At 38.0% G+C, this 17,564-nt stretch overlaps 1 protein-coding gene across 3 annotated transcripts in view; it reads left to right on the top strand.

The window, feature by feature from the left end:
• Positions 1-17,564, top strand: part of LOC117370343 (ras-specific guanine nucleotide-releasing factor RalGPS2-like) — a 65,401-nt gene that overhangs the window by 18,327 nt on the left and 29,510 nt on the right. For all 3 annotated transcript variants that reach the window (XM_055221047.1, XM_033965739.2, XM_033965740.2), the window contains exons 3-9: positions 1,248-1,376; positions 1,465-1,569; positions 1,991-2,041; positions 9,574-9,657; positions 13,377-13,466; positions 13,550-13,642; positions 14,100-14,226. In XM_055221047.1, the coding sequence (XP_055077022.1) occupies positions 1,317-1,376; positions 1,465-1,569; positions 1,991-2,041; positions 9,574-9,657; positions 13,377-13,466; positions 13,550-13,642; positions 14,100-14,226 (610 nt within the window). In that variant the 5' untranslated portion in view covers positions 1,248-1,316. The remainder of the gene's footprint in view (positions 1-1,247; positions 1,377-1,464; positions 1,570-1,990; positions 2,042-9,573; positions 9,658-13,376; positions 13,467-13,549; positions 13,643-14,099; positions 14,227-17,564) is intronic.

The raw sequence follows: 17,564 nt of genomic DNA, 5'->3' as shown, positions 1-17,564 counted from the left end.
TTAAAAATTCAACCACATGGATTTGTGAGACTCATGTAACCTTACATTTACAGTACCATAATAGATTCCTGATCATGTAATATTTGAGGATATTAGAGCCAATATCTCCTACGACTCTTATCGCACCAACCTTTTTTCTCATTGATAAACTTTGAACAGTGACTTGCACATTGCCTTACCACTGTGACCAGAATCCAATTCTAAAACACGGATAAGATAAAAAGTAATTTAATTAACTCAAAACTATTTCCCCTAAATGATGCAGTGTGTGTTTTTCTGTGCCGTTATTCAATGCTGCTGAAAGGGAAAAAGTCTAGTGTGATGTAGCGCTGTTTGTCTGTAAACAACTTGTAGGAGGAAGCTAATGGTTCTTAAAACGCTGGTCATTTGTGCCAGTGCATTGAGCCAGACACAGACAGATGGGCTCAGGTGTGCCTTTGGGGCCTTTGGGATTCAAAGCACCTCCTAGGATCTCACTGTGCAATGGGCAAACAAGAATCACTGCCTTCCTCCTATCATTATCTGACATACTACTGGGACCATAACGATATATTTGAAATTGAAGTTATTAATCTTTCATTTGGATTACCTTCCAGCCGAATTAGGAATATAATGCATTCTGTGAACAGATTTATCACCGAGCAAGTCTATTGGCTTGTATTTTTAACTGTGCTGTCAGGGTACTCAAGTTTCAAATTCAAACTGTATTTTTATGCAGTAGAATTTTATCTTTAGCATAAACTAACAGTAGTATCTTACCATAGTACTTCATGACCCTGCAGTCTCATTACTATTACCTTTTTTCTGTATCGATACCTGGTGAATTTCAATTTTAATGTGTGTGTGTGTGTGTGTGTGTTTTGTTCTACACAGTCTTATTATTTTTACCTGGATGGTGAGTATAACAATTCCAATGGTCATCAACTATTACCCTATTCTTTGTTATGTACATACTTCAGTGAGATGAACAGAATGAAGCCTCTGAGTAAGGTGTAAACTGGTGATGAGAAAAGAGACAGCTGCCTCCACACCCTTTCACTGCAGATCTGCTCCTAATGCTGAGCCTAAGCCCCGTCTGTCCTGTCCTCTGTGCAGCCTGAGGGGAACGCTCCATATGGCATACACAGAGATGCTCAAAAGGACCAAATTTATTCAACATTTTATAAAACAAAGCCTACATATTATTAGTTGTCAGTGTTGTGTTAAAATTTGACTCTTAATACTCCTGTCTGTTGATGTTTCCAAAGGGAGTGGTGGGTTTTGCTGCTGCTGAGGATGAGGAGAGGTCTCCTGCACTGAAGGTCAATGTTGTGGGAATGATGGACCTGCCCAATGGCCAATCAGGCATCACTACCATCGCTGCCACTCTCTCTGAGGTCAGCCGAGATCATTAATAAACTACTGTCTACCTTCTGCATTACTCTCACAAGCACAAACATCTCAATCTCTATTTTCCTGTCCCAGAAGAGTAGCAGCTCAGAGTCTCTGAGCGAAAAGGGCTCAGAGCTGAAGAAGAGTTTTGATGCTGTTGTGTTCGACGTGCTCAAGGTCACTCCAGAAGAATATGCAGTAAGTAGGCATATTGTTTTGTTTTATTGAATTCTACTTCTTAGGGCCACATTTGTGGGAAGTGATGGTTGAGCAGTGCACATAAATAATTGATGATGTCTTGGGGTGTTTCTGCCCATTCAACACAAAATGTTCAACAAATCATTATGAGCTTTATTGTGATTGGTGAACAAAGTTTTCAAACTATGTAGGTGCTTCAGTGGTTCATCGTGGATTAATAAAATATAAAACAATAGTAAAAGAACAGGCAAAGGTGAGTGCTTTTATGCCCAGTGGTCAATGTGCAGTCTATAGCCACCAGGGGGCACTGTTTGTCTTCTCAGGGCAAACATCAGCAATGATGAAAGGAATTGGAGGATGATTACCAAAACAAATAATTATTGTAAAATTTGCAATATTTAACTTGTATTTTTTTGTCTAGGGGCAGATCACACTCATGGACGCTCCGGTGTTCAAAGCCATCCAGCCAGAGGTGAGTAGCTTTTTAGATCAGATAAGTTGTAAAAAATGAAAAACCGGAGATTGTACATTGGGAAGTATTTTTTTTACTACAAATGTACAGCATTTCACTGCACATAAGAGACTCTACATTTAGGTTAATGTGTTTGCGTCTGTGTGATGGTTTATTTTCCCTCTGTGCCTCTTGTTGGTTACTGCAAAGAATGCCGAAAGACTGAATCCTAGAACTTTTTTGCAGTGTCTGATTTCTGTACTTTTTAGCTTTTTCAGACAGAACTCATATGTAAGTTGTGTTTAAGGTTGGCCACTGAGGCCTCATGAAAATACTATTTAAACCACAGTTCAGTGCACTGCGGTAGATCTGACCCCTGCTATGAAAGCTCCACTTGTCACTGTCCACACCAGCACTAACAAACTCTTAGCTCATTGCTGGATATCAAATCTTTCAAAATTTTCAAAAATATGTGAAAAATGTGCATGCTGGCTAGTGGACTTTTAAATTGTTAGTTATAGCATTTCCCCTTGTCATGGTGAACAATAAAGGCAAAAAGTAGTATAAAGAAGTGTAAACAAAAATGGCTCAATAGCACTTACAAGAATATTTTCAATCTCTGTGTCTATTACATTTGCATATTTGATCTGTGTCAGATGCCATTCTGGCAGGGCTTGCTTGTGTGGGAGTTGATCCAGGAATGAATCATTTTAAATGAATATGGACTGGACTGTATTTTACTTTTTCTTTGATAGTAATAATGCAAGTTTTGTTTTGTTTTGTTTACTGGTCAATTATGCATGTCTGCAACAAAACTATTTTCCCCTTGGGCATGAATAAAAGTTTTTCTGATTCAGATTTTGAAAAGGATAAAAAAAAAAAAAAAAGGCTGACTGTAGTTGCAGTCAAATAATGTACTCAAGTAAAAGATTTAGTATAAAATGATATAATTTACTTTAGCCTAAAAATGTGTCCCAGTAATTCTGTGTGTTTATTGAGTGGCTTAGTCATTTGTGTGGCCCTCTGCCCCACTGCCCTGACTACAGGTTCACTCAGAGGCTACTGGGGGATTTACAAAGGGCCAACGCTCACGTTTGGCTTGAGTGCCTAGAGCATGGCTGACTGGCCAGCTAAGTGGGCTTTATGTCTAATGAAACATGTCCAAGCATGTATGGGCCATGGAAGCAGTTTGGAAAATTATGGTTCATGTGAAGGTTGGGCTGATCAAGTAGGCAGGAATGTGGCTTCATTTATTAATAATATAAAAAAAAAGTTAGTTAGTAGGAGTTAAAGTGAGGTAAATGCGTGTGGTAATTTCAGAGTCGTGGTGATGGGTGGGAGTGAGGATAATCATCTTGATAACCCCAAGAAGATGATGATGTATTTTTTTAATAATCTTGAACGGTGAAATATATTGTATGCCCATTCTTTGTCTTTTCAAGTCACCCATTATTAAGTAACATTTACACTGGATGATGTGCATTTATAAAGACATGTAAGCTGCACATTAAGGAAAACATTTGCATGATGTAAATTTTTGGCAATAAATTGTAGATGAGGCAAACATTTACTTTTAACTGCTAGCCAGTCACTAGTCATCTTTTATTAGCTGGAATTCTTGCATTTAGGTGGTCCAATCAAGAATAAAAGGTTCAAAAAGTACATTTTAGTTGTGTAACAAAGCAAAATATATATAAATTTGCATCTAATGTGAGTTGAGGTGGATGTGATTTTTGTCTCTTATGTCATTATTAAGCCTGGAAAACCCCAGAATTACCCTGAGAGCAGCATAGACTGACCCACATGATTCTGGCAGGGGCCTCTGGATGTAAAGCCCTTTCCTTCTCGCATTGTGGTGTTGCTTTAAGCCCTCACCACTAAAACAGCCTTTAGTTTCCATTGCTGTCAGTCACTGCTCTCCCCTCACAGACGTCTGATGGAAAACGCAGGTGTGTTTCTGTCTGTCTGTGCGCACGACTCCTTGTTCACTGCCTCAACTGGAAAATATTAAATAATGTGGTCAGATCATTGTGTTGTGCAACAATGTTTTTACTGACATATGGCCCATTCTGCAACCTGAGCACCCTCAACGTGCCGTTTATAGATGAGGCTAGTGATGAGGTAGTGAGAACATTGTGAACTGGCTGTGAATGGGAAATAGACTGCAAGTGAAGGAGAAAGGACTTTGTTATGTAATAGTAGCTTGATTTTTTTCTTTTTTTCTATTGATTTAGCAACGGAGCAAATATATAGATCTTTGCAACTAGATGCTTTAGAGGGGGACAGTCTGGCGGTCAGATCCGTCAGTCAGGTTGATGGTGTGATTTCAGCTCCTACACGTGAAAACTGTTGTTGCCTTTTTGGACGTGACACTGAACCCACCTCACCCACACTGTCTGCGTACATTGGTGTGTGCATTTCCTTGATTAAAAACACTTTGAAAAGAACTATATAAATGCGTTCCTTTATTCAACATTCGGTAATTGCTGCTTGTATAGAATGGTACACACTTTTCTGTGCAAGATTCAAGAACAGGATGACATTTTCTTGTCCTTCCTGTGCGTCAGATGGCAACTAAACTATACATTGACATTTATAGAGGTCACATAATTGCTGTTACATTTTCCCATCACATCATTTGATATTTTATTACATGTCCAACTTGTTATACTTGCATTGGGAGCATCCGGTACTTTGTAGAACTGCTGTATTTGATGTTACTCACTGTAGGTCTGCACAGCATGGGAAAATGGAAAATGACATCCTGTAGTTTGTGGTTTTTAATACACTTTCATAACAGTACATAAAGCGGATGTGTCTCTTTTTGTCATTATTGCACAGCTCTGTGTCTGTCCCACATTTCTGGAGTGACGCACCCCCCCCACCCCCTCATCCCTCCACCACCCCACCCCCCTTTTGGTTTGGCCCAGCAAAATCCAATGTTAACAATTAAAATGTTCCTGATTTTTGTAAACGCATCCTAACTGATTTGAATGTGATGTTTGTGTGTGAGACAAACACTTGTTTTATGATGTTCCTGTGTTTGACTTATTAGATTTACAGTGAGGGCCTGAGCTGTTGACCTTAAACTACATTTGAGCATTAATGTGGTGCAGATGTATGGCCAAAAACCGGAGTGTTGAAAGGGAATTGACCATAACACTGGTTCTGAGTCTTCTGTAATCAAGTGCATCCAAATCCTTTCTGAACTTGGACTTAACAAAATGAGTGGAAGATACAAAATGAGTGGAAGATACTCAAGTAGCGGCCAACTGACCACCAACAGTGCCTATGACAAGTTTGGGACACATGTAACTTTTGTATATAATCTGGCATGTTTTCTGTAGTTGTAATATTTGTAATTTTCAACAATTATCATTAAAGGCCCTAGGTAGCTCTATAGCGACAGTGCTCTGCTCCAGGCCAGACCTAAATACATCTGTATTTGATAATGGTGAAGTGACAAGTTATGAGGCACATGTTATTTATTTCCACAACGTAATGGACCCTCCTCTCACTCTATCACTTTGTCTCATTACTTTGAAAGAAGAAAAACTGGAAAAAACTATAAATTACTTTTTTCAAACATCTGTTAGGTAATGATTCTTAAGTGATATATTTTGGTCTAATGACAGCACCAGCAATGAAGCTAGCTTTTTAAACAATCTCTCATTGGGAGTTGAAACCATTTTCTGTTGTTTTTTTGCAGTTGATAAATAATATTGTATGAAACATCTTCATATTAAACATCCTGTAACTATACATACCATATAACACTCCTTATTGTTATGTAAAACTCAATGCTTTCTGAAATTTGGTGTGTTGTATTTTAAACTCTGATATTGAAAGCTGTTTGAGTGATTGAATGATGAAGCAAATCTCAAAACTTTGTGTTTTTCTGTCTTACTATCTTCCATCATATAAACAGTATATGCCAATTATTAATTTCTCACATGTCAAAAGAAAAATATCAATGAAATAACAAAACCCTCAATCAGCGTGCTCAATTTGAGGCATTTATTTTTATTTATGTTTTTGCCACTAGTCTTGTGTGGGAGTCTGCAGTCTGCAGTCTGCATGCCGTCTTTCTGTTGTAGCTATAACACTTGAATGCTGTTGAGCAAACAAATAGATTTACTTTTCATTCGCCGCCAGCGTAATGGTAAACACAGAGCCCTCTTTGTAAAATGTGAATAAAGTCTGTTGCTCTGTTTACAAATGGCTTGTGCATTAAGAACCACATACAGAATATAGAAAGAAGATACTGTGAACACTGCACAGGGTACAATGGAGATGTATTGTCTGGGTCTAACTAGCTAACTAGTTTGTCTTCAGTGACCACTGTGTTATTATTGCACTATTGTTTCTACTACTTTTACTAAATTAATCTGTCACAGTAATCATATTTTATATACTACTCACTCTATCCACTTATTGTGTATGTACATAATTGAATTAAAAGATAAACATTTCTAACAAAAAATCTTAACAATATTATTAAATACATGCAGACACATTAAAATAACAAAATACATTTTCTAGTCTGTTGTCTGGTGTTTGCCTGATACCAAAACAGTGCATTTTATAGCCATTTGTAAGTTATTTGTAAGTAATGTCACATATTTTCCACTGCTGTAGCAGAAACATTGATCTGTGTCATCGGTTGTTGGCTTGTCCAGAACAGTTGCCTGTAAAGCTCTGGACAGATTTACTAATACAGAACATCCCGCTATTATTTATCCAGTCTCATCTCTCAAACACTGTGCTACCCTGGCTGCCCTCTTCATCCTCCTCCTCACTCCTCTCATCTATATCAGTTTTTCCTGCCCTGGCTTTAGTCCTATTTTTGTCTAACATTGTCTGAAATGCAAAAAACACTTCCATTTTCTTCAGAGATAAAAACTAAGGAATTGGTCTGGTGTTTCGAGATGAGGTAATTCCAGTTTGAGATCAAATCGCAGGTGCCACTGTGTACTGCTTTTCAAAAATGCCACTTTGTCTGCTGTCTTTTAAAAACAAGTGCTAATTACATAATCAGTAAATTATGTCATATGTTAATGTTGTTGATATAAATGATAAGGTTTTGTAGCTTTTATAGGCTGCTCACTCGACATAACTTTGGCAAAGTTATTTAGAAGTACAATGTAGTCTTCCTAATTTGAATGAAAAAATGTGCCAGACCGACATGTGGAGATGACGGCTTTCCTGTGGTTTCGCTTAACAGGCTTTTTACTGCTCCCTTTTTACAACAGTATTAAAAAGTGTAGAACCGCCTCGTCAAAGCTTTTCTCAACACAACTGTTTGCTTTAAGTGTAGTTTGCATAACCTACAAGAGACAATAAAACCTTGATAGTTTCTGGAGTGACTAAAAGGTAACTAACTGCCTCAGAGCAAATGATGCAAGAACACATCTAAAAGTACTAAACAAGAGAGAATTGGCCCCTGTGCAATAGAAAGTGTGGAGACCATCTTTCAGATTAGTGGTAAATGTTGTATGCTAATGCCAAAAGAATATTCACAAGGATGAATTTACTGTCAACACAAAGTTACTCAGGCCTTATAAGTAATGACACATCTTCATCTTGACCAGACCTTCATGTTCCTATTTCCAGGGTAAAGGCTCCCTGAAAGCCCTCAGATATACAATAGTCTTTTTGTAATTTGAAAACACTAACACACACTGAAATATTTCAGCTTCCAATCAGAAAAATCAGCAAATTCGTGAACAGCTACCTTCAAATGTATCGCGTTTAAACTGCAGAACTTTGGAGACTAAGGACCTGCGGTGCCCGGGAAGTCAATCGAGTGGAAGACTCTATGACAAATCAGTCTGCTTGAGCGGGATGATTGACACAAGAAAATTGGAAATACTTATTTTAAGAGGTCTGACTTTAAATAAACCTGTGGAGTAGATGGCTAGGCTCTCTGTCCTGCACATTTCATTGCTGAAGTCACTTGGATCCATGTTCTGTCCTTTTTAGACACCCATCTTTTCTCACTTTGTCTGGACCCATTTAGGAATTTCTGCTTTTCCTTTGGCTGTAGATGCTCTAATTAAAAATGCATTATTTGTTGAAGTGCATTATTAATGATTTACATGCATTCAACAATCCCATTGATATCATACTACTAATATAGTCTCCGCTACAAACTGTCTCTTATTCCCAGACTCCTTACTGAAATGTTGTAATCTAACCCATATCAAATTTCATTGCTAATTTAGTGTCCCAGATGTGCGGCTTCCATCGAATTCAATAAAATTTCCCCATATTTTATTAATGTTCCATTGCACACACAATCTTAACTTTTGTTCCAGGTATAAATATGCAGTTTTCCAACATAATCTGTCTCTCCTTCTTTCCTCTGTTACCATCTGTGTTTGATAATCTGTCTTTAAACCCCGGTGAATTGTTTGGACCTGAACAAGCAGACACATTCTGACATATGTTTGGTTGGACCAGTCCTAATGTGGTTTGGGTCACAGAGGCAGTTGTCATACCAAGTCGTCTGGGTGCATGGGGAGACAAAACTGTGCTTGTGCAACATTTTTCCAGTGGTCCTCTGCATGTCGCCGGCCCTGGGCTCTGTAAAGGCCAAAGGAGGCTCTGGGTTCCCCTGTGCTAAATCTACGTGGTCTGTTCCAGAGCTCATTTGTAAGGAGTGCACATAAGGCCAGAGTCCAGCCTGGTTCTCACGAGGACTACAGAGGGGGTTCAGATTTCAGCATTGAAGCAGTTATTGAATCTTCAATGCTCTTTTGTATTATATCAATTTGACATGGCTAAGATTGTATATATTCAGAGGTGCACAATAGCAGAGTGGTTCTGACTTGAAGCACTGACATTATAGAGGAGAGGTATAATGCTAAAATTAAGACTTCGTGATTCACATTAAATTTTGCTCTTAGCTGGACCTACGTCCTATTACCTCAGCTTCTAAAATTTCTACTTGGTTATAAAAGGATTTGGAGTGTCCCCTTTGTTTCTGAGAATTCCATTAGTATTTGTGGCATGGTGTCTGTGTGTCCTTAGAAAACACATGTGGTATCTCTGTGTCATAATTTAAGAAGGGTTCAACTGGTAACTAACAACTGATGAGGCAAATCAATCACAGGATAAAACTTCATCTGGAACCTATCAAACCAGGTATCAATAAAAGTAATTGGATAATCCATTTTGCAAAGCTAAAATCAAGACCACTGATAATAATATGCTTCTTCTTATTATTATTATTCTTATTGGCAAGTCTGTGCAAGATTAGTATTGCATTTAATCTGTTTCCTCCCACAGTTTTCTCATGTGAATACATGGGGTGGGTTTCCAATCTTCTGCCGGTGTTCAATTGTGATGAGGGCAGGAAAATTACTGTTGTTATGCAATATTTATCTTGTGGTTGGAAAATCTAAGCTGGCAGTGTCTTGTTCAACAGGGGTGATTTTTATTTTATTTTTTTTATTAAAATATCACATAGTATTGTAATTGGACAACATCTAATGTAGTTAGTAAATGTTTGTGTTTTATTATGTGTCTAACGTTGACTTGTTCTTATTTAGGAGCTGTCGAGTTGTGGCTGGAACAAGAAGGAAAAGCACAGCTCTGCCCCAAACGTCGTGGCCTTCACTCGCAGGTTTAACCAGGTGAGACATGTTCACACATTTTAATCACCTCTCTCGTCTCTGCTCTGTTCCTTCAAAGAGCGTCCAGAGACAGGACTATGTCCCTGTGCACTGTAAATGGTTTAGAGCTTTGGCCAGTCAGCAGTAGAGGGAGAGCAGCTCATCTTTCCATCATGTTTAGAGTTCCAAAGCATTACCCTAATGGCAACATTTTAACAGCTTCGTTTGTCATGGCAGCTAATATTTATTTCCAATATTAATGAATCATACGTGATTCATGTACACCGTAGTAAATGAATGATTGTCATTGTTCTAGGAACTATGTCTATACAAGTAGCAGTAGAATATGTTAAGATGTATAAATAGAGAATATAACAAAATTGGAATCAATGCCACTAACATCATTTTCTCTTAGTGCTTTCCCCCATACTATTTTTTAGCACACTTCAGTCCTACTTTGATATGTAAGAATTATGTCCTTGGCCTTTCCTTCATATCGGTTGTCAATGTTGATGTGTGTTTTATCCATTATTTGTGCAGGATGTTTAATAATAAAAACAGATGCAGCTTCTCTACTACAGGCTCATTTTGATGCACTCAAACATCAACAGGAAATTGTGGACAGTGATGTAAGGGGCAGCTTGTGTCTCCGTCAGGTTGTGGTTTAGGACCCCCCCGACTAAATATGTGATGAAGAAATGGAAATGAGCAGCCTTGGAAACTCCATGCTGTGTACGTGAGCAACAGTAAAATGCTCACACTCAGTTGTTGGTAGCCATATAAAATTACTGTTAAATAATGACTTGGATAGAGAGTCTATGATCCCAGAAAACGACTTTGCCTGCATGGGATAAAGTGCTATCTGTTCATAAGGTTGTGCTCCTGGCACTGCACGCTGGAAGACTGAGAGGGATTTGTTTCGGGGAATTAACTTTTGTATTGGGCCAAAGCTGAGAGCAGTAAGCAGATTACATAAAGTGCTGAAAATGAAGTGACTGTTACTGTAAATCATTATCACTTAGTAACATGAAGATAATTGTTAAAACAAAACCGTACATCACAGTGATAGTGATAAATCAGGTAAAATATCAGTGTTTTCCCAAGTCGCTTTACCTGTATGTTCCGAAGTTTTAAGCAGTTGTACACTCTTTACAATACTTTACACACTTCATAGGATAACCACACTAGCACTGACTTTTTTGGTTTTGCTAATTGGAAAGCAAAGTGTTTCTCAAACCTTTCACATCATTATCCATCTAATGATGCAAGGCTTATACCACCAGGTCTAAAAATTCACAGCAATATACCTAATCCTGGACAAAGTCATGACTTCACTGTGTGTAATCCAACCACGATTAGATTTGACTTAATCAATATGCTATAAAAGCTAAGTAACTGAACTATAAAACGTATCAAACTGCAGTGCATGTGCTTGTCCTGTCTGGTTACTATAAACAATAAGCTTGTGCAACTGGGATGCCCCCACCAATATAGACAGGTGGTTGTTGGAGTCTGCCCCATGTTCTGGAGAATTGTAAAGCTCGTCTTGATTCAAAGTGCATTTGCATTGTTTCCTGATTTCAAGATGTATATTCATAACCTGATATTTATTGTAGTTTTAATCCAAATGCCTGGCCTGTAGGCAGCTGTAAGTTTTCTTACATTCAAAACTGTGAAAAGCAGTGATCTCAGGGCATAAAGTCGACATTCAGAGCCCAGTCCTTGTAGGCAAAATGTTCAGAGGTGGAGCACTGCCATCTCAGTGGAGTGATCCAGAGCAGATGGAGAGACTCGTGGAGCTATGGGCCCTCTGGTATTTTGAATGTGAGAGACAGGCTTTGTCTCCAAAACTGAGGTAGTTTATTGTATTGGTGGATGATACTGATACAGAACCACCTAAAACATTTTATTTACTTTTCCTGAAACTTTTTTTTTACATTTATATAAAAAAAAAGTTTTTAGTAAAACTTTTAGTTTTAAAAAAAATCATACCCAACTAAAATCACTATGGCATAGCACATATCTTTTCATAAATTGTTCAACTTACTTAAAAATTAATTCTTATTTTTGCCCTAACCAGTATATGGTATAATGCAAATTTAGTTAAGGCCAAAGTTCACTCTTGTCTGTCTAATTTCACCACTCATTCATTATCACTACAGACTGGTCTTTGTACATTGTAGACATTAGACACATGTGGCTTTGTTTTGCTTGAGATACCTGTATTCCTGTGTGTTTGAAAAGATGACATGTAAGAGGCTAGGTTGATGAATAAGAAGAATTTGTCTCTTTAGCTGCCTCCCTACCACTTCTCTGAAACCAAAACAAACCTGAAGTCCATTTCCAGGAAGGAGGCTGACACTCATACCTACTGCTAATTTATACACATGCCCTTTTCAGCCACAGACATAAATCAACGAACTCTGGAAAGGCCCAAAAATAGAAGAAAAGCAAATTAATCTGGTCAAAAACCATATACCGATAGTTTCAAAACAGCAGATGCAGACAGCCGTTGGCAGTGATGGGTAAAATGGACAAAAGGTTTTATTACTTCAAAATTCTCTTCTGATTATAAATGTTTTAGTATAATTTGTTTTCTGATTGCTGTAATTGTTGGCTAACTATAACAGTCATGTAATCTAAGTGACTATTTGAAGTTAATATCTACTTTAGATGACATTTAAAATAATGTTGTCTTCATGATATAAAAACTTGTACTAATGCTACTTGCTTAGTTCATTGCCCACATCTGGCTGTTGGTTTTGTAAGCTCTCTTGAAGCTAAAATCCCCTCCCATTACATCTTCTCTTTTCTGTTTCCATCTCGTCCCTCCCTAGAGCTCGCACAGATTGATTCACTGATGTTTCCCTGCGTGTCTATGTGTAATCAGACCTTTCGTTTTCCAACATTTTCCCCAAGGACTCTGATTTCCAGCATCAGCTCCCCGTCTGGACGAATCCTCAGACATACCTCCACACACTCTTGTCCCAGCTGACATATGAGGGGCCATAGGGCTTATCTGCTGGTTAATCAGTTCAGTCTTCTTCTTAACCCTTTTCCCTTAGAGCTCATTTCAAAGATTCTTTCTTAATCCTGCATACTGTATATTCTCTGCAATATGTCAACATATCCTCTTCCCTTGTTCTGCAGTTCTTTGTAATTATTATTCATTATTTATATTCTATCGGTTTGTATAATGATTTTGTGCCTTTTTCAATCTGTAAAGCCCTTTGAATTGTGTAGAGATGTGCAACAAACAAACTTGCATTGCCTTATAAGAGCTTGTGTTTTTCATTGTATACAAAACAAGTAGTTTATTTGCATATTTTGTATTCTATTTATGAATTAACTGTAATCGTACCTGCCCTGTTGGAGACACCAATTTTTAAAGGAGCATGCGTATTTTTATAAAAAGAAAATTATCTAATTTAAAATCTCAAATGGCAGTTTTCCCTTTAAAAATCTTCCTCCTCAGCTCTGCATTGTTTAGTTTCAAGCCAGATTTGCTTGGCTTTGAGCTCAAAGTCCAGAGATTTAACAAGGCCCATCTCCGTCTATCTCAACATTCCTAAAATCCACTTTCTGCTTTGAAGAAGGCTAAACAGGCTCCAGATTAGGGTTTTGGTAGAACGGATTTGAAGAAAAACAATGGCTGCCGTGCTCTACACTTTGGTCGCCTTTGTGTAAGTTTGGAAATGTGCTGTGTGCAATAATCTCCATTTGTCCGTGTTTTTATCTAGACCAGTTTCTGGGTGGTTCGAGAGATCCTCCACGCACAGACGCTCAAAATCAGGGCAGAGGTGTTGAGTCTTTACATTCGCACTGCCAAGGTACATGACATTGACCATTTACATTATGGTTTAATATTTGGTTTTATCGGGTAAAAAATTATTTTGCGTATTTTCTTTTGCAGAAATTGTGTGACATGAACAACCTCCATGCAGTAATGGCTGTGGTTTCAGCGTTACAAAGTGCACCAATCTTCAGACTCACAAAAACATGGGCGGTAAGTATCACACAAGAAAGTGACAGAATACTTACTACTTATACAAAAATATTCTTACAGAAAAAGTAAACAAAGTTCAATCTAAAAGTGAAATGTTTATTTAAATGGTGACAATTGAATCAAAGAAAAATGATCACATTCAGTAATCAGAATTAGCGGAGTCTGATGTACTTGGACACAGTAGGACTAGTAGTATGCATTAATGTGCTTTATCTCAAGCAGCAAATTCATTTTATTGTAGACTCAGACCTGATATAATACCATAATAATGCTCTGAGGTAATGGGGAGAATTTCTTGTGTCCACAAAACCACAGGGGAATCTTTAGACCGTCAAGCTCTTTCTGGCCAAGATGCAGTACACCTGCATCAGAGATGACAAATGGGCCAAAACATACATAAGGAAAATGGCTTCATTTCTCTGGATTTTGCAAAATTTTCTTTTTCTTGCCCCAATAGTTACTCAGTCGAAAGGACAAGGCGACGTTTGACCGACTTGACTATCTGATGTCTAAAGAGGACAACTACAAGAGGCTCAGAGACTACATCAGCAGCCAGAGCATGGTCGCCTGTATACCATACCTGGGTAAGGACACACTCTTTATGGACATGTTCTTTTCATTACAAACAATCTTTCAAGTCTTTGTGCCAGTTTCACATAGAAGAAATAGATTGTCAGATAGAACATACTGGGTAAAACTTGGAAAATTGTATCCACCTCACACAATGCTTAGGGCAATTTCCCGTTTAGATATCCATTTGAAGTTGTTTCATTTTGAATTAATAGACAGCTGATACATTAGATGTTTTTGAGCAGCTCTTGTACATTGCTTGTTTTAAACACCAGCTTAGTAGTTCAGAGGATATCACCACATTTTCACACAGTTATTTAAAAGGAAAGATGAATATGTACACATCTGTTGCTTTTTTTTTGTTCATGGCAGAATTACTTTGTTACTTGCTTCCTTGTTTTTACAACCATCTGGCTCGTATCTTCACTACTGCAGCCATATGATTTCAGCGTTGTTGTTTACACAAATAAACATCAGATCAAACACAAATCAAAAACGTCTGGGAGCATTTATTGTTTTTTTTAAGCAACTATTTAGTTTGTCACGCTTTGTAATGGAAGTAATGACAACATCTCAGAAAAATCTAGTTCAGGCTGAACATTGGCCTTATTTGCTTTGGCTATTCTTGTATACCTGTCCAAGAAGTCGGGGATCTTCATCCATTGGTGTTTGACAGATGACTTTTTGTTAAGACTATTGTAATCCAGTCCTTGTAATAGCTTAAGCTTGAGCGGTTCATGCTGTTGTGCTGCTAGATAGAAGTTGGCATTGGCACACAAGACGCTAATCACCACATTCTGTCTAACTTGGCCCTTGATCATTAATCCCTCTGACACTAAACAGAATGAGCTGGAGCACTGGTCCAGAGCATCTCTTATGTGTCTCTGAGTAAACAAAGAGGAGTAGTTTGACCCATTTGCCTCAAAAGAGTCATCCATTGTTGATGGGAAAGGTTACCTAATGAAACAGATTTTTTTTCAGGCTGTAACGGAATATAATTTTGTTTTAGGTCATTGTCACACTGCCACTAGCTAGGTAAAAGAGCATTTGCACCGTGAGTGGTGCACTTGGGCGGGTGTGAACCCAACATTCACACCCTGGACCGCAGTAAACGATCGATCCAAGAGTGTTTGAAACAGAAGGTCTCAGAGTGGAACGAATGCAGTGTGAACGCGGCTGACCCAGGGCTGACTTGGGGCCGACCTACACAGTCCATGGTGACAGTGAAAGAATTAGAATTGGGTAAAAACGCGCTTGGATCACATTTATTTGAATGAATGGGTGTTGCAACAGTCTCCTTCTGCCTCTGTCTATGTAGGTGAGCCTGGGTTGGGCTGTATGTCATTCCAAAAGCTTTTTCACCTCCACTACCAGCACATACAGTGCTCACATTGTATCCTTCATCTTTTCTACAGATGAAAGAAAAGACCACGGTGTATAGGGGAAGCGAGCACGTGCATCCATATTCACGGGGTTCTGTCCACTTGAAGCATGCTGTCATAGAAATAAGTTCGGCGATCATCTGATTCGCTCACGTAGCTCATGGTGTGTGTTTCAGGTGAAGGACGCGCGGTGTATGTGAACAAGGCCAAACCAAAAGTAAAATAAACAGAATTAAGTCTAGGGCGCACTCTGTGGACTGACCCTAAAGCACACTAGACTTAGATTCTAAAGTATGGTGTCGTAACACTCTCAGTTAGGGTCAAGAGGCAGTTTATAGGGCCAGAAAATATAATAAATGGTCCTAATTTCCATTTGAATAAGCCAATGATTGCTACACAGCCTTCATATTATATTAACACAATATATTTATTCTTGCCACCATCTCAATGGTAACATCAAACAATGTAGGCATATGCTGTTGTGATGTCATTTGAAACTAGGTTAATGGCTTGGTGGGTATTGTGAAATATATATAACTTATCACATTATTGCCCATGTGATAATTAATAAATCCTTTGTATACTTTATTTATTTATAGTCACGTTACTGTAAAATATCTACATTAATTTGTACAATGATTATCTCCTTAGATAACAAGAGAGCAGAAAGTCGTCTGTGTCTGCTGCACTGGACTTGAGTTTTTCCACAATGTTGCATTTGTTCAAAGTAGTGTGCATGAGGGACGTTGTGTGAGCCCTGGCCCACCATTAGACCTAACCTAGCACACACAGCTCCCTCCTGTCTGCTCCCTCACACTACCAGCCTGTTTTATGCTCAGATGAACTTGTGTCTGTTTTTAGGCCAATCATGTCAAGACAAAGAGCCCACTGAAAAGTATCACTCCATTGAAACAAAATGTATGCACTTTCAATGTGTTCCTTGTACCTTATAATTGTTGTCAACATACCAAAGTAGTAGCATTAGTTGTTGGAGTGTAAGTAATGTCATTAGTGGACATGAATAATAGTTGTAAAATACTGGGATAAGGATATGACCGTTTTTGACAATTGACATTCTGCTCTGCCATGGACATTTTTGAAGAAGGGTTAATAAATAAAAAGAAATTGAAAAAAAGAAAAAAAGGATTTGTAAATGTTCTTCTAATGGCCTGTCCAGAGATATAACATAAATATAAAACCTTATATTTGAATAAGTTATGATGATGATACATCAGAGTTTCTCTGTTCTCTGACCGTTTTGGTTAAAGAGTCAATGAGACCAAAAACTGAAGGAAAAATGACCCATACGTCAAATTGTATGTTATGTTATTTTATGTTTTTCATTACACAATAGTGAGGCCCATATTTCTTCACAAAAGTCCAAAAATTCCTCTACTTTTAGTATTGTGGTTGCGTCGGGACAGTGGTTATGTAATGGAAAGCACTGACATTTAACATCCCATCAGCCTTGTTTCAGTCTTGTGTTTTATGGTTGGTTCAGACAAGCTGGGTTGACATAATAAATTGCAAATTCTGTATTTTTCTATGCCTGACCGCTGGTTTTAATCTACAGCAGAAAAAGTAAGTCTGAAACAGTAACAATAAATTTGAGATTTCTTCAGGTTTTCCAGAAAAGAAGAAAAACATTTTATGTAAGCTCAACTTTGCCTTCATAACTTCATTTTTTTTTATAACCTTTCTACTTGATTTTCCTGGTTTAACCTCAATGTCTTTCCTGCATGCCGTCTCTTTGCAAACAAATTACTTTTGTGAGCCAATTCATCTGGTACACTTTTCAATTTAACTTTATAGCCATGCTTGACAAATTTCATCAGAAGGCTAAAAACACTAATTTCGCTTTACTGCGCCGTATAATCAGCAAAAAAGAAACTCATCAATATTGAACAAGGAATTTAATTAGACTTTTCTTTTATCAAAACCTTTGGTGCGTACCCCATCTTCCATTGGTT

This window comes from Periophthalmus magnuspinnatus, chromosome 4 (assembly GCF_009829125.3).
Source record: "Periophthalmus magnuspinnatus isolate fPerMag1 chromosome 4, fPerMag1.2.pri, whole genome shotgun sequence".
In the NCBI taxonomy this organism is placed as follows: Eukaryota; Metazoa; Chordata; class Actinopteri; order Gobiiformes; family Gobiidae; genus Periophthalmus; species Periophthalmus magnuspinnatus.
Note: the sequence above shows the minus strand (reverse complement) of the source record. Positions and strands in the feature narration are given on the sequence as shown.